Source organism: Yarrowia lipolytica, chromosome 1A (genome assembly GCF_001761485.1).
Source record: "Yarrowia lipolytica chromosome 1A, complete sequence".
Taxonomy (NCBI): Eukaryota; Fungi; Ascomycota; class Dipodascomycetes; order Dipodascales; genus Yarrowia; species Yarrowia lipolytica.
Genome location: NC_090770.1, coordinates 452,028 through 473,926, shown reverse-complemented (window position 1 = coordinate 473,926; position 21,899 = coordinate 452,028). Strand labels below are relative to the sequence as shown.

At 46.9% G+C, this 21,899-nt stretch overlaps 8 protein-coding genes and 6 non-coding genes across 14 annotated transcripts; 5 read left to right on the top strand and 9 right to left on the bottom strand.

The window, feature by feature from the left end:
• Window positions 1–1,912: 1,912 nt before the first annotated feature.
• Window positions 1,913–2,371, bottom strand: YALI1_A04715g (uncharacterized protein; the record flags this gene model as incomplete). Its single annotated transcript, XM_499756.4, has 1 exon — window positions 1,913–2,371. One exon carries the CDS (start codon window positions 2,369–2,371, stop codon window positions 1,913–1,915), a length of 459 nt encoding a protein of 152 aa, XP_499756.2.
• Window positions 2,372–2,736: 365 nt separating this feature from the next.
• YALI1_A04710r lies at window positions 2,737–2,855 on the bottom strand. The gene has a single exon (XR_002432050.3). It is a non-coding gene; the product is annotated as a 5S ribosomal RNA (ribosomal RNA).
• Window positions 2,856–2,859: 4 nt separating this feature from the next.
• YALI1_A04709r lies at window positions 2,860–2,930 on the bottom strand. Its single transcript has one exon. It is a non-coding gene; the product is annotated as a tRNA-Gly (tRNA).
• Window positions 2,931–3,863: 933 nt separating this feature from the next.
• YALI1_A04699r lies at window positions 3,864–3,937 on the bottom strand. Its single transcript has one exon. It is a non-coding gene; the product is annotated as a tRNA-Met (tRNA).
• Window positions 3,938–5,544: 1,607 nt separating this feature from the next.
• YALI1_A04676g (uncharacterized protein) lies at window positions 5,545–6,276 on the bottom strand (the record flags this gene model as incomplete). Its single annotated transcript, XM_499755.1, has 1 exon — window positions 5,545–6,276. The coding sequence occupies one exon, from the start codon at window positions 6,274–6,276 to the stop codon at window positions 5,545–5,547; it is 732 nt and encodes a 243-aa protein (XP_499755.1).
• A 1,207-nt stretch (window positions 6,277–7,483) lies between these two features.
• On the bottom strand, window positions 7,484–7,783 carry YALI1_A04661g (uncharacterized protein; the record flags this gene model as incomplete). Its single annotated transcript, XM_068281630.1, has 1 exon — window positions 7,484–7,783. The coding sequence occupies one exon, from the start codon at window positions 7,781–7,783 to the stop codon at window positions 7,484–7,486; it is 300 nt and encodes a 99-aa protein (XP_068137731.1).
• Window positions 7,784–8,204: 421 nt separating this feature from the next.
• Window positions 8,205–8,621, bottom strand: YALI1_A04653g (uncharacterized protein; the record flags this gene model as incomplete). The annotated part of the gene is made up of 2 exons (XM_066094003.2): window positions 8,205–8,299; window positions 8,393–8,621. The coding sequence occupies 2 exons, from the start codon at window positions 8,619–8,621 to the stop codon at window positions 8,205–8,207; spliced, it is 324 nt and encodes a 107-aa protein (XP_065950075.2).
• Window positions 8,622–9,263: 642 nt separating this feature from the next.
• On the bottom strand, window positions 9,264–9,337 carry YALI1_A04645r. The gene has a single exon. It is a non-coding gene; the product is annotated as a tRNA-Met (tRNA).
• Window positions 9,338–11,262: 1,925 nt separating this feature from the next.
• Window positions 11,263–11,871, bottom strand: YALI1_A04620g (uncharacterized protein; the record flags this gene model as incomplete). Its single annotated transcript, XM_499753.1, has 1 exon — window positions 11,263–11,871. One exon carries the CDS (start codon window positions 11,869–11,871, stop codon window positions 11,263–11,265), a length of 609 nt encoding a protein of 202 aa, XP_499753.1.
• An 861-nt stretch (window positions 11,872–12,732) lies between these two features.
• On the top strand, window positions 12,733–12,804 carry YALI1_A04611r. The gene has a single exon. It is a non-coding gene; the product is annotated as a tRNA-Glu (tRNA).
• Window positions 12,805–13,688: 884 nt separating this feature from the next.
• Window positions 13,689–13,780, top strand: YALI1_A04602r. The gene has a single exon. It is a non-coding gene; the product is annotated as a tRNA-Ser (tRNA).
• Window positions 13,781–16,254: 2,474 nt separating this feature from the next.
• Window positions 16,255–16,884, top strand: YALI1_A04576g (uncharacterized protein; the record flags this gene model as incomplete). The annotated part of the gene is made up of 1 exon (XM_499752.1): window positions 16,255–16,884. One exon carries the CDS (start codon window positions 16,255–16,257, stop codon window positions 16,882–16,884), a length of 630 nt encoding a protein of 209 aa, XP_499752.1.
• A 903-nt stretch (window positions 16,885–17,787) lies between these two features.
• On the top strand, window positions 17,788–18,849 carry YALI1_A04561g (uncharacterized protein; the record flags this gene model as incomplete). Its single annotated transcript, XM_499751.3, has 1 exon — window positions 17,788–18,849. One exon carries the CDS (start codon window positions 17,788–17,790, stop codon window positions 18,847–18,849), a length of 1,062 nt encoding a protein of 353 aa, XP_499751.1.
• Window positions 18,850–20,528: 1,679 nt separating this feature from the next.
• YALI1_A04533g (uncharacterized protein) lies at window positions 20,529–21,377 on the top strand (the record flags this gene model as incomplete). The annotated part of the gene is made up of 1 exon (XM_499750.3): window positions 20,529–21,377. One exon carries the CDS (start codon window positions 20,529–20,531, stop codon window positions 21,375–21,377), a length of 849 nt encoding a protein of 282 aa, XP_499750.3.
• Window positions 21,378–21,899: the final 522 nt, after the last annotated feature.

The window sequence follows — 21,899 nt, the reverse complement described above, 5'->3', positions numbered from 1 at the left end:
CAACCCTCGGGCAAATGTTCTTCAACTGGGCACTGTATAGCGTACCTCTCAGCCGTGCGAGTGAACTTTAGGCTGCTAGTGAGTGTGGTCCGACTGTCGTTTGGCGGTTAGGGTAGGGTGGCGAAATGGTGTTGTCGTGGTAATATGGGGGCATTTGCGGCTGATTTGTTGTTTGTTTAGGTCGATTTCGCTGCCTTTGGCCGTGTTTTGGACGTCTCCACCACCAATCAGCGATGCGGCTAGGGTTTCTCGTTTCGGAAAACGCCAACAGCACGCGCACAAATTCCAGGGGCAAAATTTAAAAATAACCCAACTTTGTTTGGAGCAGATAATATATTGTAAGTGTTTTTTGAAAAGAGCTTTTTTTGGTCTAATTTCGTACAAGTGCGCTCGTACTACAAGTAGCGGCATCTGAACCGGGATCTAAAAGGGGCTCATATAAGTCTGGAGAGAAGGGGAAGGGCTCGGAGTTGGGGTATTTAGGAGCGGGAATGGGCTACAACTCTTGGATGTACCAACTCGTACCGCCGTCTGTTAACTGTACGATAGAGTGATTGTCTCCAGCGTTTTTTATGGGCGTGGGCGACGGAGTCAATGTTATGCCAGTTGTGTTTTTTATATAATAACATGTTTCGTGAGTCTGAAGGAGATAATAAAGGGACAATGGACGATGGACAATGGACAATGGACTCAAGACAAGCAGAAACAGACTGTGCTGTCTTGACAGAAGAGCTGGGGGCGAGTTCAAACTGTTTTTCGAGCAGCAATGGGAAGACCATGCGGTGTAATGGTGATTGTAGATGGTTCGTATGATTCCATACAACTGTCCCTACGATGTTGTATGAGTAAAGTGCATCACACTTGTTCAAGTACAGTATATACAGTACATACTCGTATGACGATTCGTACGATACCGGACGTAACCAAACTAACACCTCCTGTACAGCACATTCCAGAGGGTAATATCGCCAATGTCTGTGTTTATTAGTATATGGCTGGTACGGAATACAATCTCTTCTCCTGAAGCGTTTCAGATAGTTTCCAGATGTGACACGCAGACTGCAAGTGTGTTTCATCGAGGAACGGGCCCTTCAGGGAGTTGGGACAAGGACAAACTGATGGAGTAGTCGCGTTAGGTGAAGTAGGCCCGTTGGATACTCAGTCAGTCTTCTAAATGTCTGGATCAACCGCCGTTCAAGCATGGTTGAGACAGATCCATTACTATGTCCAAGTACGAGTGTCGTAAAAGTAGATGCTTCTCGCTTGAAAAATTGCAATTGAGAGGCATAGGTTTTAAGTGTACTTTGTTGGTGAGTGCTACAATGCGACATCATGTAGATGCTGGATACTGGCTCTGAAATGTTGAAACGGACTGGCTTAGAGCGTTCAATTGGAGATATTGTACTGGTACAGTACTTGTAATCTGATTGGATTCACTCCAACATACAGTAAAGTAGACCATAAGTTGGGTGTCCATTACATCATCATGTCTATACGGCCTACCTGTTGTTAAGCTACAACCCATAGGATAAACAGATACAACAACCCAGTGACAATAGACTGTGAATTGCGGTTGTTCACGTTCCCTTTACGTCCTGTTTTCCTCCTATGCCCCCTTACTTCCAACCATTCTCTTATCTCCATCCCCTCTCCTATTTGTAGTCCTTTTCTATCTCTAAGACAGTCTAGTTGTTCGGTTTCCCCTGAAAATACTCATCGATACACCGGATAAATGGAATTATCTCTATACAATCAATTTGATGGGCCCAAGCACGAGACCAGGCACTGTACCCCCATTGCTGCGACTTCTTCCTTCCAGCTCTGTCTGAAAGCCAGGAAAGAACTGATTCCGAAGAGAGGATCCTATCAACTTTGGGTCAAGTGCACATCTCCTTCCTGACCATTACTACAGCTACACATCTTTGGTCACCTGCAACGCAGACTCTCTCAGAAGCTCGTTGGTCAGCTCATCGAACTGCTGACTGATATTGAACAGAGTGTTCTCCTCGTGTATCTCAAACTTCTCGTTGGGAAACTCCTGCTCCATTCGTTCCATGTACACACTCCACGGCCCCTGGTAGACCCGGTAGGCAGACAGCTTGTTGCACTTGGACTTAAGGGACTTGTACTTCTCCATCATTTCTGCGAGTTCCTTCATTTCGGCCTGCGCGTCTAGATAACACTGCTCCATCTCCTCAACCTTTTGGCGCACCTCTTCAATCGGCTGTTTCCGAAACCCGTTCTCAGGATCGTAGTATTCCGACTCTGGATCGTGGGAGTCGTAGGTGTCGCTCGAGGCGGTGTCGCTGTTGTCCTCGACGTCAGATGCGTCCTGAGCATCCACGTTCTCCTTCCTCTTCTCTTCAGTCATGGTGGTGAGAAGAAGTCAAACGGCACTTGGCATCATACATGCACCTATGAGTTCGTACGAGTACCGATACGACTACTGCAAGTGGTGGCAATGTTAGAAGATCAGGACACAGTCAGTCACGAGATTGTTGTACACGACAGTGGAACTAGTTACACCAACACAACTCCATTGAATCGCCATAGCCTGGCATATCAAGATAAAACGGCGTTCAAGTACATACTCGCTGATTGTTCGCGCCGAAGAACATCTACGTTAAAAGAGAGCTTTTAAACGCCATGAAAAGTGATAACGGCAGAAGAACACAGCCTATGAGACAAAAGCACAGCCCACTCGCCACGCCCAGGGACTGGTCGAAGCGGCAAAAAGATTACAGCACCCAGGATTCTCGTATGGTCTCCCACTACAATACTAACTGGGCTCTCTGGTGCTTGACTATGGCTGATCGGACGGGAAGCCGTATTTTCACCAGGATATGGCCGTAACCAACCTGCGCCGACCCGGAATCGAACCGGGGGCCCATCGATGGCAACGATGGATTTTACCACTAAACCATCGGCGCGTTTCTTGGCTTTTGTTAGGAACCAACCTCGAAATTACTCAGCAGTTTCCTTAGGTTAGGGCGGAAATCGAGTCTGGATAAGACGTGGAACGATTGATACGATTACTTGATCTGTTAGCAATGATTCACTACCACGAGACCACGACAAGAATCACGACAAGGACAAGAACTAGACGAAGCGTCGACAAACCAACTGACACGCGCCTCGCAGCGCACACCGAAACGACTCATAAGTGTATGATTTATTGAACACCAATAACCCGGCTAACTAGTTATATAGCTGTAATGAATCATTAGAACAAAAAAAACACCTTTTTTGATTTTTTCGAGATGCAGGAGGTTTCTCCTCACCAAAGTAATATAATTAGGTAGCTAGCCGCTAGTTAAGTATACTTGATCCATTGACATGAGTTTCGGATCAGGTATTGTTGGCAATAGCATGTTCCAGAGCCCCTCGAGGTGTTCGATCACATTGTTCGGTGTGAGGTCGGTAACGGTGGAAACAAAGTGGTCTCTGTTTAATGCGTTAAGGAACAGATTTGTCGTTGGTTGTCCCAGTATTGCTGCCTGAATATGGACTTTTGTTGTTAGAGATAGGAAGCTCCCCGTATGAGTGTTCTGGTACCATTATTGATACCAACACTTTAGTAATAGCTCTCTCTCTCTCTCTCTCTCTCTCTCTCTCTCTCTCTTTCATGCACTGCCACTTCCGACATTAAAATATATCTAACACCCTCGTTTACTACTATATCGTGGATTTGATTGATAAGCCAAAGAAAACCTATCACTTGAGGGCTAAAAAGGTTGTACTTGTAAGTTGAGATACGACAAAGATGTATCGATAAAGCACTAAAAGCTTGCTTGACTCCTTTTTGATACCTGAAAGAAAAAAACTCGTGTGCCCTTCTGACTATTGATGCAAAAAGAAACAAGTGCCCGGTACCAGGGTCGAACTGGTGATCTTCAGATTATGAGACTAACGCTCTAACCAACTGAGCCAACCAGGCGACGTTTTGTGCCCGAAAACGGCCCATTTCGTTTTTCCATGATATTCATCGAAAAATAGGGCGAAATATATTCCGTCTGAATCATCTCTTTAGATTCCTAGAATGACTCTCTATGCTGTTCTGAGCCCTTGCTGCAAACTGTGAAAAGCTTCGGAGACCAACATGTCAGAATTCGGCGGTAGACCCAAGTAATGTGTTACAGTGGAGTTGATATGATGTAATTACGCGGAACTCGGACCGGATTCAGACTTCAATCGCAACCATTGGTGTGCTTATGTTGTTGAAAGTGTTTTCTAAGACTTTTTGGACATGTTCATCAAACCTGCACTTAGACCTGTAGAGAGCATGTCAACTTTGAGATCTGAAAACAGTGCTTATAGAATGATGGAATGGTACAAGTACAAGTAACATGCGTAAAGATCACGTGATCAACATTTACCCCTTCTTCGCGAGCCATTGGTCTCTCTTATTGACTCTTTCCATGTGCGAGTACTGCGACGGATCATCATGTCTACTTGAAGCGACTTAGATGCTATAAGTAGTATGCTGGACTTCTGGGAGACCTGTAACAGCCGCGAGTGGATCATCATGGTGGTGTGCATGGATTCCTGCCGAGAGTCATGAAGACGACCGTTGTCATCGGCGGGAGACTCGGCATCATCGGTGAGTCTGAAGAGTCGGGAACGGCAAGAAATCGTGGCAACTTCATCAGTATTGCATCTGACAGTCTGTTTTCTGTTGATAACCAGTATTGTTGGAATTTACAAGTAGTTATTTACTTACAACAGTCATATAGACCCAACACACAGTCCAGAACTTGGAATGGTGCACCGGAAGACTCCCGAGGTGATCAATTCAACAAGTAATAGCTGGTACACTAGTCTATGGGATAGAGCCTGGTCAATTGATGTTCTCCTAACTATGTTTGGGTCGTCTCTGGTTGTATCACTAAGATACTGATACCACCATATGACGACCTTCAACTCGCCCAAAATTGCCCCGATAAGAAATAAGTAAACGGAAATGAACTAACCAAAGGAAATTGAATACGTTGTAATATATAAGTTTGGCCATGACTCCTCTATAACAAGTGGAAACCTGCTCCTGTTGCTATCCTTCGTTAAAGTCTTGGGCGAAAGAAAAACAAGGTAAAAGTACACAGAAATAGCTCCAAAGAAGAAATTCTGCCACGTGATAGTTCTTTACAATACTCGATGTTTATCTTACAAAAATTCCGCCGTCTACGCTGTTCCATCTACGTCTGTTCAGGTGCATAGATAAGGCCTGATTATGCATAGTATCCTTCGTTACTTCTTATATTTTCATTAATACGGATAGTACAGGGAGAGCCGGGTGAAAGACTCAGTTGAGCATGAACAATGGCGGCGAATAGTGGATCAACAACTTTGAGATGTGATTTAAATGCCAGTTCTTGTATTGTACATAACAGTACATACTCGAATATAGACGACTGTCTCAGCTCATACGCTGCAAGTTTCTGTTGCGGTTGTGTCTGTCAAAGACCATTAATTTTGCCCATGGAGTTTGGTGATGGAGTTTGGTGATGATTTTGTCATGATTTTGTCATGATTTTATTTTATTCTCCATTATGACCTTTCTCCACGAAGAATCTTCATATCAGCGACAGCAAAAGGTCTATGGCACAACGGACACTCTCTGGTGGCTCCATAAGCCAGCTGTGCACACTCATGAGAACCTCCGTCGGTGGAATTTTCCACATGTCTGAAAATCACAAAGTCCGGATTTCGCAACTTGCCATGTTCCTCTGCAATTTCGTGCAACAAGTCGCCATTTTCCATCTCGCCCTCTCTCCATGCATCAAAGGTCCATCGTCGCACACTTTCAGACACCTGTTCGATTATGCTTCGAGAGTCGGTGCGGATTTCCCACGACGGCCAATGGTCATATTTGTACGATGCAGCGGTGGCAGGATCGGACTTGGAGCTCTTGGAAATGACTTCTTTGTAGAAGTGCAAGATGGCCTCTAGTCTGGCCCTACTGAGAGTCTTTGAAGGAGACAAGGTGGCGTGGTTGCAGCGGTTTCCGGAGCCCAAAAATACCGCAGAGCCCAGAAGACCAGGTTCTGCCCCCTGGCACGCCGTGATATACACCAGATCTCGCTCATAGCCGATCTCATCGTAGTCAACCAGACGGGCCATATTGCCGGCACCATTCTGCTTCATTAGCTGAACGGCACCCTCCAGCCGTGCACATCGGTCACGTCCGGGGTACGAGTAGCCCGTCACCTGATTCTCGGCGTCCTGCCAGTTGAAAAAAATTCCCCTTCTTCGACCACTGTAGACTGCGTAGTAGGGCATGCTGGAGAAGAGGTCACGATAATTGCTGGTAAGGAGAAAGAAGTTCTACCAGCGGAAAAAGACTATAAACAGCATCAACAGGACTAGCCAAAGTGTACACGGGCGTTAGATTCAGCTAGTGGAAGTTAATCGGGGTGGCGCAATTGGAGTTAGTTGGAGAGTTTGGCTGGTTAGTTAATATTGGGATTTTAGTTGGATTATTAGTTGGAACATAAGTTAGATAGTTGAGGAAGAAACCGAAATGACAACAAAGAGACATGATTATCATAGGCATCTACAAGTACAACAAAAACGAGTCACGTGACTCGGATGGAAAGATAAAATTCTTCATAATTCTTCAAATTTCCTCTACGGTTTGATAATTACTCACTGTCTGAGCACACTCACATTTCTCTAGAAGTGGGAAAATAATCGAGTAATAAGTTGAACAGTAAAGATTTGAAACACCCGAAGTAGGAGGAACAAAAGAGGCTCAGTTGTATTTCAATCATGTGTAAGTGTATAGATATTGACTGAAAGAATATACCAGAGTTACAGTACCATTGATAAATGGGCCTGCCCCTACCATGTTATACTCTATGAGTATCATGATGTTGCTTGTCGTATCAGTCAGCATGGTAGCTGTAATGAGTAAGGAGATAACTGATTCTGCGAGTTGAAAAACAGAGTCGAACCCCGTCAGATGGTTGGATGACGTTTAATTATCTATAGGCACCAATCTATGGCCTCATTACGATGACTCTCTAGGCTAACTAATACTTTAACTAAATGTCGTAAAATCCAAGTATCCGTTTGCGGAACCTGGATCGAAATGTTTCTAAACTTGACTAGATGATTTCCAGGACTAAAAATAACAGTAAGAATATAGGTGGGGAAACTCCACTATAAATACAGTACGAACAATACAGTACGAGCGTGAGTACGTGCTCTATCCACTGTGCCTGTACAAACTGGTCCCGAAGGCGTCAATTGGACAAAATATCATTCGGAATCGACTTTTCGAATCCCATTTAACAAGTCTCTTTATCACACTAGTCAGGTGTGAGCAGGGACAAGGCGGCTCCAGGAGTAGCAGAGTAAAAGTAGCAGTCCAGAAGTAGTAGTGCTGCTATAACATCGACACGCAGTGGCTAATTGTTCGCTGTTAGTTATCCAGCTAGCTTTTCGTATCAGCTTGTAGCATCGCTAACACTGTCCAACCTCTGTCTCATATTGGCTCCACTCTTTCCTGGACCCCAGATATATCCCCGGTTTTCTTATCCACATGGCTCGCCCTGTGTTTCAAACATTCGGGCCCGAGCTCCGCTCTGGCTGTCGAAAACACGTGTACGTTCTTACCGGGCTTGGGTAACTTCATGCTCGCTGCAAAGTCCTCGGGGGTCTTGCATAGGGCGAGTGGAACTGTCCGCGCCCGAAATTTGGTGTAAAGTAAGGTTCTTATCTCATCTGGTACCTGCATTATCGACGCTAGAGTCAGGAAAACATCGTCAGCCATGGTCGCTTTCATTATTTATTGGAAAAGACGAGGAATTCAGTTGAATAGAGTCACTTCCCTTCAGTTAATTTCTGTTTATTTCAATTCTTTGATTTATTCAACAGTTTGCCCATGGCTCATTACTTGAGATCAAAAAGATGTTCAAATTACGAGCATTGGGCAAAAACTCCCTCAATCATATAAGATTCCGAAGACCATCTAGTGTAAAATTGATTTATCATGTCAGTATGGTCAGACTTTTTGTCGTCATTAAACTGCAGCTCATAGGGATCAATGGACGTGATCGTGAATCTCCACATTGCCTAGTTCAGACACTTTCTTCGCATTCTCTTCATAGAGTATATTCGGTAAGATTATTTTTGAGACTTCTCGATCGATTGGGTCTGTTGCTGCTTCGTCTGAGTTCATCAATCGCGTGACTGGTTGTCGCTCACTAGTGACGAGGATCGCATTCAGAGTCTTGTTTCTTGGAAGTGATGAGTCCAAAGGCCTGATAACCAGATCCCCAGTCTGGAAGAGGTTGAGTTCCTCCTTAGTGGTGTTTATCTTGAGCTTTTCGACAAAGTCACGCTTTTATACGGGTATAGAGAGCCATGCGCTAGTGAAGTTCTTGAGACAGACCCTCGGAGCACAGCTCCCAGGAGTCTTGTCGGATGGCTATGGTAATGATGTTCTTGTCCAACACAATATTAGAGGTCAGCATCAAATTCGTGGTTGGTTTCGTCATCGGAGGGGCCTCTAGCAGGGACGTTACTCGCTTGGCGGGCTGGTCAGAGTGATTCTGTTGCTCGAAAGACTTGCGCTTGGGTCGCTTGTTATCCTTGTTGTTGGACTTCTTTCCAAGTCCCATTCGGTAGAGATACCTTGACTGCCTGCTGTGTCACAGGGTCGTTGAAGATACATGAAATACTCACCAGATCACCAGCTCGGAATTCCAAACTGTCTACAGCGGGTTAGGACAGTGCCATGTAATGTGCCAATAGCTACAAGTAGTTCGTAGACCCAGCGTGAAAGACTCCAAGAAACAGCTGGTCTTCGGCTGGAGTCTCTCCAACAAGACTGTCGAGAATGTCGAGGGTTGTATAGTTGTATCGGGTCGTAACCCTTGTCAGTATTGTATCCAGTTCTTTGTTAATAGCAACTATCATTGAGTGGAGACGAAGGACGAATCGCTCGGTCTCTATGGTCCTCGAGGTTGGAACTTCCCAGCACGAATACCCTCACCTTCAAGGTAATAGTTCAATGGTTGATACTCCGATTGGCAATATCCCAGATCCATAAGATCATTATCCAACTGTGGAATTCGAAAGAAGCGACCTGGTGCTGTTCTGACTGTACATACTCTGTACCGTGTTTTACCGACAACACTCGGTAAAAGAAATGAATCACGACGCAAATAACGAGACTGCTTTTAAAGAAATGAAAGATAGATTGATGGCAGATCAGTACACGAAGATCAAAAAAATTCACTTACTATGAGCAAAAAGTCGAATGCCCGGTACCAGGGTCGAACTGGTGATCTTCAGATTATGAGACTAACGCTCTAACCAACTGAGCCAACCAGGCGTACTCGATGCTATGAAAGGTGGAAAAATCGTTTTCGCTCGCAGTTTGTGTGAATTTTTGGCAAAAATTACGGCGAAAAATACGGATCCTCCTTGATATATACTGAGCTGCCTACTTGCATTCCTGTGTTTCTTGTTTAACTTTTTTGGTTGATATGCAATGCGAGCTTACAGAACACATCCCCGGACAGGCTGGGCTCCTCACGAGAGGACTCAGCCGCAAGGAGTGAGGTGCGATGGGTGAACCTTTGAACGCTTGGGAGCCAGAGATCGGGTCCACGTTTTCGATGCGAGTCTCACAACGGTGTCAACCGGAGAGTGGAATTCGACCCCTCAGGGAAGAAAGAAGGGGGAGTCACCCGTAGAAGAATTCAGGGCGTTGATAGGCACACACCAGCAGCGGGAGGGGATCGATGAAAGCATCCTCAGGGGAACCATTTACTGTCCAAGAATGCTCTTGAGACGTAAAACACTGATCTCAGCCTTATCATTTGAATTATGGTGGTAAGTCAAGGTGGTGAATGATTCAACGCCAATACAGTAGTGGCAAAGGTCGGTGTAATCGGCAGACTGGAACGGAGCGGCGTGGTCCGAAAACAGGACAGAAGGATAGCCGTTGGTAGACGCCCACAGATCAAGGCGGCGGCGTAGTGTATCGAGTGAAATGGCAGACACATCAGCGCTGGAGGTAAGAATGGGAAAATCAAACCAAAGCCAGAGTAAGGGAGCGGAACGAGGGTCGACTACGAGGGCACCGACGTGGTTGTCAGAGCCAGAGGGGCTCTGAGTGTTCTCAGTTAAATAACGTACGTTACCGGCCTTATGGTCCTTCGCTAGCTGTCCTTACCTGAACCAGAGTTGTCGTTTCATGTACTCTGCCGGGGCCGATAGAGATCGTTGGTGCCGCTGAAAAAATGAGCATTGAACTGGGAGGGATCCGGTCAGGAGAAGTGATTACCGGAGGGCACCTAAACAAGGTAAAGACGGGTTCGACACCTGGAGACGGTGCGAAGGTGGCGCGAATATGCACATCGTAAAGATTGGGGAGAGCCTGTGGCAGGTTCTAGAACATTCGCTGAACACGAGACATGGCGGCGCGGGGACTGGTTTTGTAGATGGGACCCAGGAGGGATTAGATGTCAGTCAGCAGAACGCGAAGCTTGCCCTCGGGGGGGGTTGGCTGCTTTGCATTTCTTGTTAATCCACCAAAGGAAGTAACGGGAATTCTCCTCATGGTCCAAATGGACGTTTATCGTGGCACGATCGCTACCTCATAAAATTTAGTCCGGAGAACGTCTCAGTGAAGGGAAGAGTGCACATGGCCGGCGATACCAGCTTACACTGGGTGGGAATTGAGTAGCGGGCGTGCTGATTAGGATCTTTGGAGATGAGAGCTTGAGAAGCATGCAGTTTAAACCGGCCGGAGAAAACACTAGCGGGCTTGAGGGAGTCAGCTTGACAGCGCAGCGTGATTTGAGGGGTCATCCAGTAGCACCTCGAGACTTTTGGTCGCAGAAGCGGAATGGCGGTAACGTAAGCCGGGGCTGCGGCGGGAGGAGGAACTGAGAACAGTGGCCAACAGCGCAGCAAATCGTTCGAAAAGGGAGAAAATCACCGATTCTGGCAGAGATGCATCCGCTGCGCTGAGGTCCGTCTTGAAGCTCCGATAAATCTCGAGTGTATCCATCGTATGTTGTTTGGATGAAGTAATATAGAGACATACTACTAACATGATTATTAATAGAGTGCAATCTCCAACAGAACTCCATTGATTTTTTATCAAATTGAAAATAAATAATAATAAAATAATAATAAAACCTTTAACAGACAAATACTAACTCTTTTTTGAACATATACACAATGAAATATCCAGAAATATATCCTCCTGTCTATCATCTCTTGCTCATGTCTAATAAATGCAATTGCCTAATTAGGGCTGTATAATAACGGGTTGTATTCACCGTTGCGCCAATTGTAAAGAGCTTTGGCCACTCTGTAGTGTCTCAACCTGCCGTGAGGAATGTTGAAAATGCCAGGGGTGTTTTCTCGTCGCAGCAGCTTGAGAACTCGAAGAGCGCCGGAATTGGTGAAGTTGGCGTCGTCGGTGTAGACGGCAGCTCGTTCGGGGGTAAGCACGTTGAACAGGCTCTTGAGAAACTTCTCCTGCTCCAGATAATACATTGCTGCCAGTCGCATCAGCTTGGGATCCTTCTCGCTCAGCCAGTGAGACCTTCTGTTGTAGTTGGAGCACCGCACAAACATTTTGAACATGACCTCGTTATCCTCCTCCAGAGCCTCCACCTCCTCTTCATTCCCCACGTTTAGCAAGTACACGTTGAGGGGGTTCTTCTGTCTGTCTCGACTCCCCTCGAACCATCGCGTGAGCTCCAGTTTTTGTCCGGCCGTGCCCTTGAAGATCTCGTCTGCGGCGTCTGGCGTGCTGTGGTATTCCAGATGCTTGATGAGGGCGTAAAAGTCGTCCGAAAACTCGGGGAGCTTGGAGAGAGGCGTGTTCTCTGCGACCGAATAGAGCATGATGAGTAAAGAAGATGTGGAAGAAAAATTAGTGTCTGGAAATACCTAAATGCCGCGGGGTGTAACGCATATGAGATGCCTGTCTCATGCAGAGGCCGGAAATTACATATCATAGCAAGGAGTGATAGAATGGGCCAATTGGCTCGGAGTTTTTCGGATATTTTGGCCACGACATGGAATTATTGTTTGAGCACTTCTAGATACAGGATACCTTTCCGTATATCGCCTTGTAGCGGAATCCGTCAATCTACAGCGCCTGGCTTATCGAACCTTATGGCTAGAAATCCTTGTTTATATCCGAAATTTCCCTCAAATCCGAATTAAAATAGCGCATCTGAATAGGCGCCGGATCTGAAGGTGGTCTCTCATGTCTGGCGTCGGAAAGGTCTTTAAAGTGATCCCGGAGAACTCCAACTCCATAAATCCAATATATCGTGGTGTTTCAAGCTCATCGGATCTACCTCTATTCCGGTTCATGCCGCCGTTTTAGATTTCAGGCACGGGCTCTTGTGGCGTATTAATCCGTAGTTTTTCCGAATTGAGCAGATAGGGAGGAATATAAGTGTATGTGACGAGATCAGCAGTCTCCTTGGAGGTGGTGTTATACCCTGTGTTCTCCTTGAAATGGTCAACACATCAGGGACCATACTAAGAGGGCCGTCAGTGAGTAAGAGGGTCACCAGTGAGTAAGAGAGCTATCGGTAAGCAAGAGAGACTCAGAGAGTTTAATAAAACATACCAGGGGGTGTTATTTCGTCTATAAAGGAACTTGTGTGTTCACGCTGCCTATTCTGTCCCATCTCTTTATCGATTTTTCACCCTTCTCGCACAAGGCTCGCTTATTAATCAACATGGATATCTTCCGATATAGTGTAGGGGTCATCACTTCCGCCTTTCACGCGGAGAACCCGGGTTCGATTCCCGGTATCGGAGACGGCTCCTTAGAGCAGCTTCTTTTTGTTCCTCTTCTTGTCTCGGTGCTTTTCTTCTCCGGTGAGTCCTCTTGCATGGTTTGAGCTGAGGTTAGATACCTGACGTGAGGTGGTGACGTTGCAAGGAGACAAGCATATATGGTTATATACGAGGGCGATGCTGTAGTTGTTCAAGTTCCTGTAGCTGTAGTTTTCCTCCGACGCACTTGTGTGTACAGTACAAGTACCGATGCCACATGACAAGAGGGTGAACTGAAACGTCTACACGTAGGTACATACAAACCAGTTAGTACGAGATCGACATTTTTAGGCATATCGGTTCGGCTTGTTTTTTGATAGTGCACTTGATATGTCGATATCCTGGGTCTGTTGAAGCGAAATCTCCAAATCTGAGAAGCAAGTGAATGTGACTGTGCAAGTAGAATCGACCTCACATAGAAAATATAGACGGAACTGAAAGGACGAAGGCAGGAGAGACAAAAACAAGTGTTGAAACAAGACCAACGAAGCATTCCAATGGACACTGTATCGTGCAATCCTTTCTTCAGACACACTCTAAGTCGTCGACTTGTACTTGAAGATTTGTGTATGTACAAGAATGTGCATACTGGTGCTGGTACCATCATGATCACAGAGTAAGCAATTCAAGATTTCCAACCTATATTGACAGTTTAGGGGCGCCTGAATGGAAAGAACAGATGAAACTACCTGCTGTCGTCCGTTTATTCCCCCTACTACCTCCCCTGCAACATTTCCAAATATTTCCATTTTGTTAATAATTACTTATCAACTCAACTAAAATAATCTCAGGACACGTGATGCACCCTCCAGGGTTGGATTCCAAAAATCCATCACGTGCACTATGGGCGCGTTTCGTGGCCGAGTGGCAACTTGCCGGAGTGGTTAACGGGACAGATTCGAATAACCGTACTATCTGTTGGGCTTTGCCCGCGCAGGTTCGAATCCTGCAGTTGTCGATTTTTTTGGCATTTCAAAATCCGATTCCTGGCGGTTTTGAGAATGGATCTTTGCGTGAGGCTCTTTTTTGCCCAATTACCTATGACTGCTTGCTCCAGAAAAAGTGTTGTATTGTTGAAAGTAGCGACTATGAGGTTTTTTTTTTTATATTTGACCAAACTTCCTGAACTCCTGAAGTTTGGGTGTAGATGACGGACTGTCCCGTCAGAGATGGGTCTTGACCTTTTTGATATCCTGATCATAAACGGTCTCTGAGGATACAGTCTTTGATGATACAGCCTTTGATGAGACAGTCTCTGATGATACAGACTCTGATGATGATCTCCTGGATCTGCTGTACAACAGGTTACTTCAACTATAGTGTAAGTAATTTGGACTGATGGAATCTCAGAAAATCTCAGATATATCAAGACTTTGGGAGTAAAGTGTCAATATTCGTACGGTGACTTCAATTGAAGTTTCTCTGGCTACCTGATAATATGACTAAAATCTCAATAGCGCCTCTGGAACATTGATTTTGAACCCCCAGCTGACTTTTTTCTTCAAGTAATTGTCAAGTAATGGGCCATCCGTACCAATATCCGAGAAAGATGGTCAACCCATGAGAGAGCGTCAATTAAAACCGACAGGAAAAAGTAAAAGTACTGTAAATACAGTAGTACCATTGATGATCTGCTCAGAACTTATCAGGTGAGCTTTTTCTCATGTATCTATCCCTCTGAGCCGTTAACCACTACCACCAACTGACCATCTAACATGTAGATCTATCTAGAAGATCAAGTGAAGTTGCCAAGTCAATCCTCAAAAAACAAAACCGCAGCACTTGATGCAAATCACAATTGACTTGATATCCTGTCCAATAGTCTCCCGCCTACTTCAGCACATCAATCTCTCTCACCCGTACAAAATCTCGTCAATCCACCACTCTCCTCTCTCCTCTCATCTTGGCCATAAAACCAACGCCCCTGAAGTATGTACTGTAGTTGGGAAACCCAGTCCAGTAGGGCCTGAGACTCTCCAAGTGTTGATAGACAAGTGCATGGGGAAAACTGAGACCGAGTTGTTATTCGTATCTCTCTTCCGACTCCTCTGATACAACTTTTATCACCATTCGTCGGGGGTTTCTTTTTTTTTTTTTTTTTTTTTTTTTTTTCACACCTTCGGCTTCAACTAATCCAATTGAAGTTATACTTGGGTTTAATAGACCAAAACACGTCCGAGACACATTCCGAGACACGAAAAGCCACCTGAAAAAAACAAGGAAAGCAGTCAGGTAAACAAGACGTTCAAATACGGCAACGTGATGACTCACCAACACGCAACAACACTCGTTTCGTTTCGTTTCGTGAGTCCATTTTTCGCGGCGCCTTTTTTCCTTGTCTGCAACCTCCTGCATGTCAAGACTGTAGCCGGCATATTTTCGGTGTCCGTTTCCGGTTTGGATATATCCCCCCGAGATAGACGGGTAGATCTTCTAGGCACATATCGCACATCCTGTACCCCACGCGCGCAGCATCGCGATGCAACCCTCGGGCCCGGTAGTCTGTCTCACTTTTACTCTTTAGCCCCATTGTTTTGAAAGGGATGACAACCGCCCCATTGTTCATGGTTCAGGCTCTGTTATTTGATTTGATCCTGGGCGCTCTGCACGTGTGCAACGTCGGTTAGGATCAGCTGATTCGGGCTAATTGGCTGTGCGGTGGCCACTTGCAAGAGACCGTGTGACGGAGGGTCCAAAGCGAAGAAAAAGACAGCAAGAAAATCGCCGCCTGTTTTTTTTTTATAGTATAAGTACAGCATGTACTCGTGCCGTTCTCGTCCTCGTACTGTACCTGTATTTGGAATGTTGGTGGGGACAATGTATTGTGACGTCACTCAGGGCCAACCACTAGCGTATCTGTGCGAAAAAACACCTGCGTTCAGACATCGGGGCGACAGGAGAACCTGCTCATCTGTGTCGCACCATGTAGCTGGAGCCCTGGGTGCCTTGTGGCGGGCTCGTACCACACGAGATTAGCATACCCAGCACAGTAAGCAGACACTCCTCCAGCCGCTTGAGCTCATTTCAGATAAGCATTTTAGTGCGGACGGCATGGCGGGCTTGTGGGCTTGGGGCGGATGAGGAGAAAGGGACCCGTAGGGCAACTTGTTGTTTATATACCGGCCAGGTGGTCGGTACAGCTGTCGAAAATCACGCTCTTCGCAACATCTAACCCTCGTCTACAGGACCCATCTCCTGAGCCGTTGCCACTTTAATTTGACCCCCTCCACAGTTTAGCTTTAAGGCCACAGCGATATACATTAACTCCGCTTGAGGAAAGAGCCACCACCTAAACAGCAGCAGCGCCCCGAACACTGTCTTGTCAGCAGCGTTCCAAACCGACCTACACACGTACACAGCTCGCTGTGGCTCAAGAAGAGCGTCCGACAAGTGCACTCAGCTCTACTTTTAACCCCGACACACGCCACCGCCATGGAGTCGATGGACGCGAAAATCGTGCTGCTGGGCGCCCAGGGAGTGGGCAAAACGTGTTTTGTGACCCGCTACGTCAACAACAAGTTCCAGGCCGGGCAGGCATCGACCATCGGGGCCTCCTTCTCGCGCAAACGGGTGGTGGTCAACGACACGACGGTGCGGCTGCAAATATGGGACACGGCGGGGCAGGAGCGATTCCGAAGCATGGCCCCCATCTACTACCGAAGCGCCAGCTGTGGGATTCTTTGCTACGACGTGACGAGCCGCGCGTCGTTCGACGCCATGCATCTGTGGCTGCTGGAGCTCAAACAGAACCTGTCGTCAGACATCATCATACACATTGTGGGCACCAAGGTGGACCTGGTCAAGGACGAGCCCAGCTTACGCGAGGTGCCGTTCGAGCAGTGCGTGGAATACGCATCCGAATGGCTACAGGACGATTCGTGCTGCCACGAAATCTCCGCCAAAGACGACGAGGGGGTGGAGGAGGTATTTGAGGTGATCATCACAAAGCTGCTGGACAAGCGGGAGGCCGACGAGCAGCAGAAACACAACAGCCAGAGACAGAGACAGAGTGTGGTCTATTTGCATACAGACGAAGACGAACAGAAGAGTAGTTGTTGTTGATGACACGCAGCTATGTACTAATACTAATGAGAAACTGATTGTGATCAACGGATCGCGAGAAACGTGTAGTAGGGGAACTCATAGAGAATGGATTTCTTCACTGTAGCCATTGCATTACGAGTGCTGTACTGGTGTGACCCGTTTTATCGTATTATAACTTGTAAACTTGGATTGGCTGTCTCAATGGACATCAAATCATGGAAACATATCTCCAGTATGTAAAGCTACAGTCTTTCGAATCTCCAAGGCAGAATAGATAAAACATTTTTGACAAAACGACTTGCATTGGTTAGGAGCTTTTATTGGCGTGCTTTCGGTGACTAATAATTGATTACGCCGTCAAATGATAGAGCTGGGAAACCCGCTGTAATGTGGTGGAAAAATAAAGACGGAAATGTATTTGGGAGGATTCGAACTGCGGTGCCCAGGTCCGTGAGAGAAACGACCCGACGGGGAGATGAGAATGAAGAAGAAGGGAGTTGAAACGGTGAAGGCTTAGATTGAGATAGATCACCGTGTTCCTCGAGCGGTTCAAGCGTTGTTTTCCTACTTTGCTACTTGTTTTTCACTTTCAATTAGCTGGAGTGTATAATTAAGTACAATATGTACATGCTGATACCGTACATACAGTACATAATGTACCCGTGTGTTAGTAGTCGGATCTGTCTGACAGTCAAAGAGTTTGAATCAGGTTTCATACGTAACAAATGGAGGATGAACCAACCTTGTTCTTGTGATACCGTCAATTTTTCTCAATCTCGCGACTTTTCCCTATTTTTCCCGAATTTACTCGAATTTACTCGAATTTAAACCAGTTCTGTCTCTCCAGTCACAACAGTGTCCAAATAAGGTTGTTCAAGCCCTCTCACCTCCATCACACATCACCAACTTTGCGTCTCAACGATGGATCCTCTTACCGCCCTTCGAGACGCCATCAAGGCCGGATCCGCTCTGTCGCTCGACAAGGACGACATTGCCGAGGCGACCGCTCTGACCATCGGCTCGCAGACGTTCCCCCTGAGCGACACGACCCGAGTGGAGATCGATGGAGTGCCGCAGGACCTCAAGTCTGTGTACGCGTGCTGGGACAAGGCCGGAGAGAACATTGCGCAATACGTGGTCTTTTGCAACACCAACGGCATCACACATTTCCCGTTTCTGCAGCGCTCGGACGTGATCAAGTGGCTCAAGGGAGAGACCGAGAGCGTCGACGCCATCAAGGGAGGGGCTAACGACACAAAGACCGATGCCAAGGAAGACAAGGCCGGTGGCGTGGACCCCGATGCCATGGACGTGGACGATCCTCGGTTGGAACGAATTCTAGCCAGCGAGGTGGCTCCCTACGACCACAACTCCATGCTGCGAGGCACCAAGCCCACCGACTTCTCCTCGGTGCAGAAGGACTGCTACACTAATATTCTCAAACACAAGGGCAAGCCTGCAGCGACCCACGAGTCGTCTAAGCAGCAGAATGCGCATGACCGAAGAAAAGAGCCCATCATCCTGCTGTCTCCATCTGCGTCGGCTCTGCTCACTCTTAGCAACGTCAAGGAATTTTTGGAGTACGGCAACTTTGTGGAACCTCAATCGGCATACGGCATTGATATGCTACGGCTCAACCACACTAACCCCTATATGGGCAAGCTCACATATGTGGTTGTGGACAGCCACGAAAAGCTGACCAAGCCGGAGTACTGGGACCGAGTGGTGGCGGTGTTTACCACTGGCCAGGAGTGGCAGTTCAAGTCGTACCGGTGGTCGGACCCCAATCAACTGTTCCAGAGAGTCAAAGGTTATTGCCTGGTCTACAACAACGACCCTGTGCCTCCTCCAGTGACCAACTGGAACGTGGAGGTGGTTCGAATCGACAAGACACAGCGATTCAAGGATAGGGAGATTGTGGCCCGGTTCTGGGAGTCTTTGGATCGGTTCATGATCAACAGAGGATGGCAGGGAAGAAAGTAAGGCACGCACACGTGCAGGACGGTATGTATGTATTATAGGCATTGTTAGAGTGATGGGTGTAGACGTAGGGAGTTAGGGGGTGTGCATTTGGAGATAAGTTAGTCTTGTACATACTGTACTCGCTCTCGCACAGTTCTCGTACCATCAGCCTTAAGAGTCTGAGACAACAATGGAGTCTAACGATGGTACAGTACTGGTCGTGTGAGTGTCAAGTTAATCTGACACAAGTCTGTCACCAGTTACCGGTACGAGCACTGCTTGTTTGGGGAACAAATGATCCACATCGTTGCAGGTCTCCCCCCAGCGGCTACAGTCTCAAGGCCTCATTGGACGGCTCTATCAGAGAATAACAGCGTCAATAGAAGCATTGGTTGGGGATGACCAATCCGACAAACCATGACAATTACTACAAGAACGACTATTCGTACCTATCATAGCGTATCGCGTGTATTCCCGTCTTTACAGTTGGCGTTTCTTTTTCGAAGTATCATAGTGGGGGTAGAAGGGCGGTACGGTGAGAGTAGGTACGAGTATAGTACACCTAGAGTACAGTATTGTCTGGTGTCTGAGAGCTATGTTCGTCTCGGTAGCTATCCGTGGTCGAGACCGAAGGGGCCAGCTCCTAATCAATGCCCCTTACTCGTACTGTACACTACTACAAATCCCGCTCACCCTAGCATAAATGCCCTCTAATAATACACGCAATACTCGTAGACTTTCCGTGGATCATGCTCTTGAAGCCGTGCCACATCGATGCACTCCTCGGACTCTCGCAAAGTTACTGGTGGAGTACAACATTTTGCACCTTCTCTCCAACGACGTGCTCTTCAAGCCACCTTTAGTGGAGACTGAAGGTACCGGTACGAGTGACGATTTGTACAGTAACATCGGAATGAGCTGTTAGGGAATGAGCTAGAAAGCCTTGTGCTACTTGTATACCATCTACTTGTACTTGTAGTTCAGGTAGTACCCACCCACGCAGACTAGCGCACTGTGCAGGGTGACAGCGGTATTGACGACCTTGTTGTTGTTTTGCGATTGCTATCACCTCTGCATCATTGTTTCATTGTTTTTGTCACCACGCTTGTATTGAAAAATGTGCTGCTGCTTCGCCATGTTCATTTCCAACCAGTGTGTAATCCCCCCTCTTAGTTATTTCTAAGCATTAGAAATAAATCGTGCTGACAAAATTCGAACGCTAAATCCCCATTGGGAAAAAAGTGCGTCACCGAAAATCCGCCAAACCTCATAGTGGAGAGAAGTTGCGTGCTACCGCTAGTTTAGTGTCAGATTAAGCAGCGAATGAGGGGTTTTACGGGCGGAAAAAAAGCCCGGATTTATTCCTTCCGCCGCAGCTTGGTTATTATTGATTTTTTTTGCCTCCGATTTTGTCCCCTTTTTACTCGCAATAAAATGGTAATAGCTACTGGCCTGCCATAACTCGTACTGTAACCGCGCTGCCAAAGTTTGTCTTTGCTTTGTCAGACAGCAGACAAGATTTGTTATCCATCTGGCATGCTGCTATTACGCGATCCCGACGATGACCGCGACAGATCCAAACTCAATTGGAGCCACAAGGGCGTCGGGCGTATATATAGCCATTGAGAGGCTCCAGACAATGCTCCCCACAAACATCTGTCTCAGACACCAATCCACCAACCAACACCAACACCAACACAATGACTACAGTCGCACTTGTCGGAGCTAACGGAGTGCTCGGAACTCCTCTCATTAACGCGCTGTCCGCGGCCCCCGGATACAAATACCCCATCATCGTGGTCACCCGAGACGCCTCCAAGTCCAAGAACACAGACAAGGTCAAGTACGTGCAGGGCTCGGCCGATGAAAAGGGCTCGCTCGAGGCCATCTTCAAGGGCGTGGACGTGGTTCTCAACATCTCGTCGGTCAAGGCCAACTGGACCGGCATTCTGGACGCCGTCAAGGCCGCCGGAGTCAAGGTCTACGTGCCCTCCGAGTTTGGAGTCGACTACACCCAATTCCCTGACTTCCACTTCCTGGATCTCAAGAAGAACCACCTTGAGGCTGCACGGGCCGTCAAGGGTCTCAAGGTTGTCGCTGTGCAGAACGGAGTCTTTGGAGAGTTTGCCGTCAAATACCCCTCCTTCCTGCGACTCGACCCTAAGACCAACAAGGCCAACCCCATCAACCCCGACGCCAAGTGGTCCGCCACCTTCCTCGATGACATTGCCGCTGCCCTGGCGGTGGTCCTGTCCAAGCCTGTTAACGAGATCCCCGACGTTCTCGAACTGTCAGGAAGCGAGGTGACCTTCCGAGAGTACTACGAGATCTACGGCAAGAAGAAGGGTGTCAAGGTGGAGATTGTGCCTGCAGAGTCCATCGCCGAGGCTCGAGCCACCGTCAAGAAGAACGAGGAGACCCACAACTACGACGACGCTGCCTTTGGACTCTACCTCCACCTGCTACAGGCCGAGAACAAGGGTCAGGTCAATGGATCTGGAAACAAGTACCTCAAGAAGTTCAAGACTCTTGAGGATGCTGTCTTTTAGCTGTACCCCAGTTGAATAGTTAGATCAAGTAATGAACGAAATTATGAAAAAAAACAAGCTGATTGTACAAAACAAATGAAACAAATATAGAGAATCTCATGTGTATCTAACTGCAAACGAGTTGATATTGATATCCAATAAATCCTCTTGGATTGGAGAGTTTAAGGGAATTTCCTTTTCCTGAAAAATCCAGAAACTACATTTTTTTCCACCTCTCGATTCAAGGCCAAGTTAATATTGCATTGATAGTGCATGATAGTGCAAGGTCTGCAGATATTGGACATTCCATGATAGAGATGCAGTCAATGATTAAAGTGGTAATTTTCATCCAGTTGACCATTCAGAGTCACCTCAACTTGGCCTGTTGACACATTAATCTTCTCAAATCACACTTTCGGAAAATTTTCGCCCACAGGAAGCTTCTCCAAGCGACGTTGGCATAAAACTTCCTCAAATACTCCCACTTCTTCTTCAAACGAGCCATAGTGGGAAGCAAAGGCAGCAACACCAACGAGAACATCT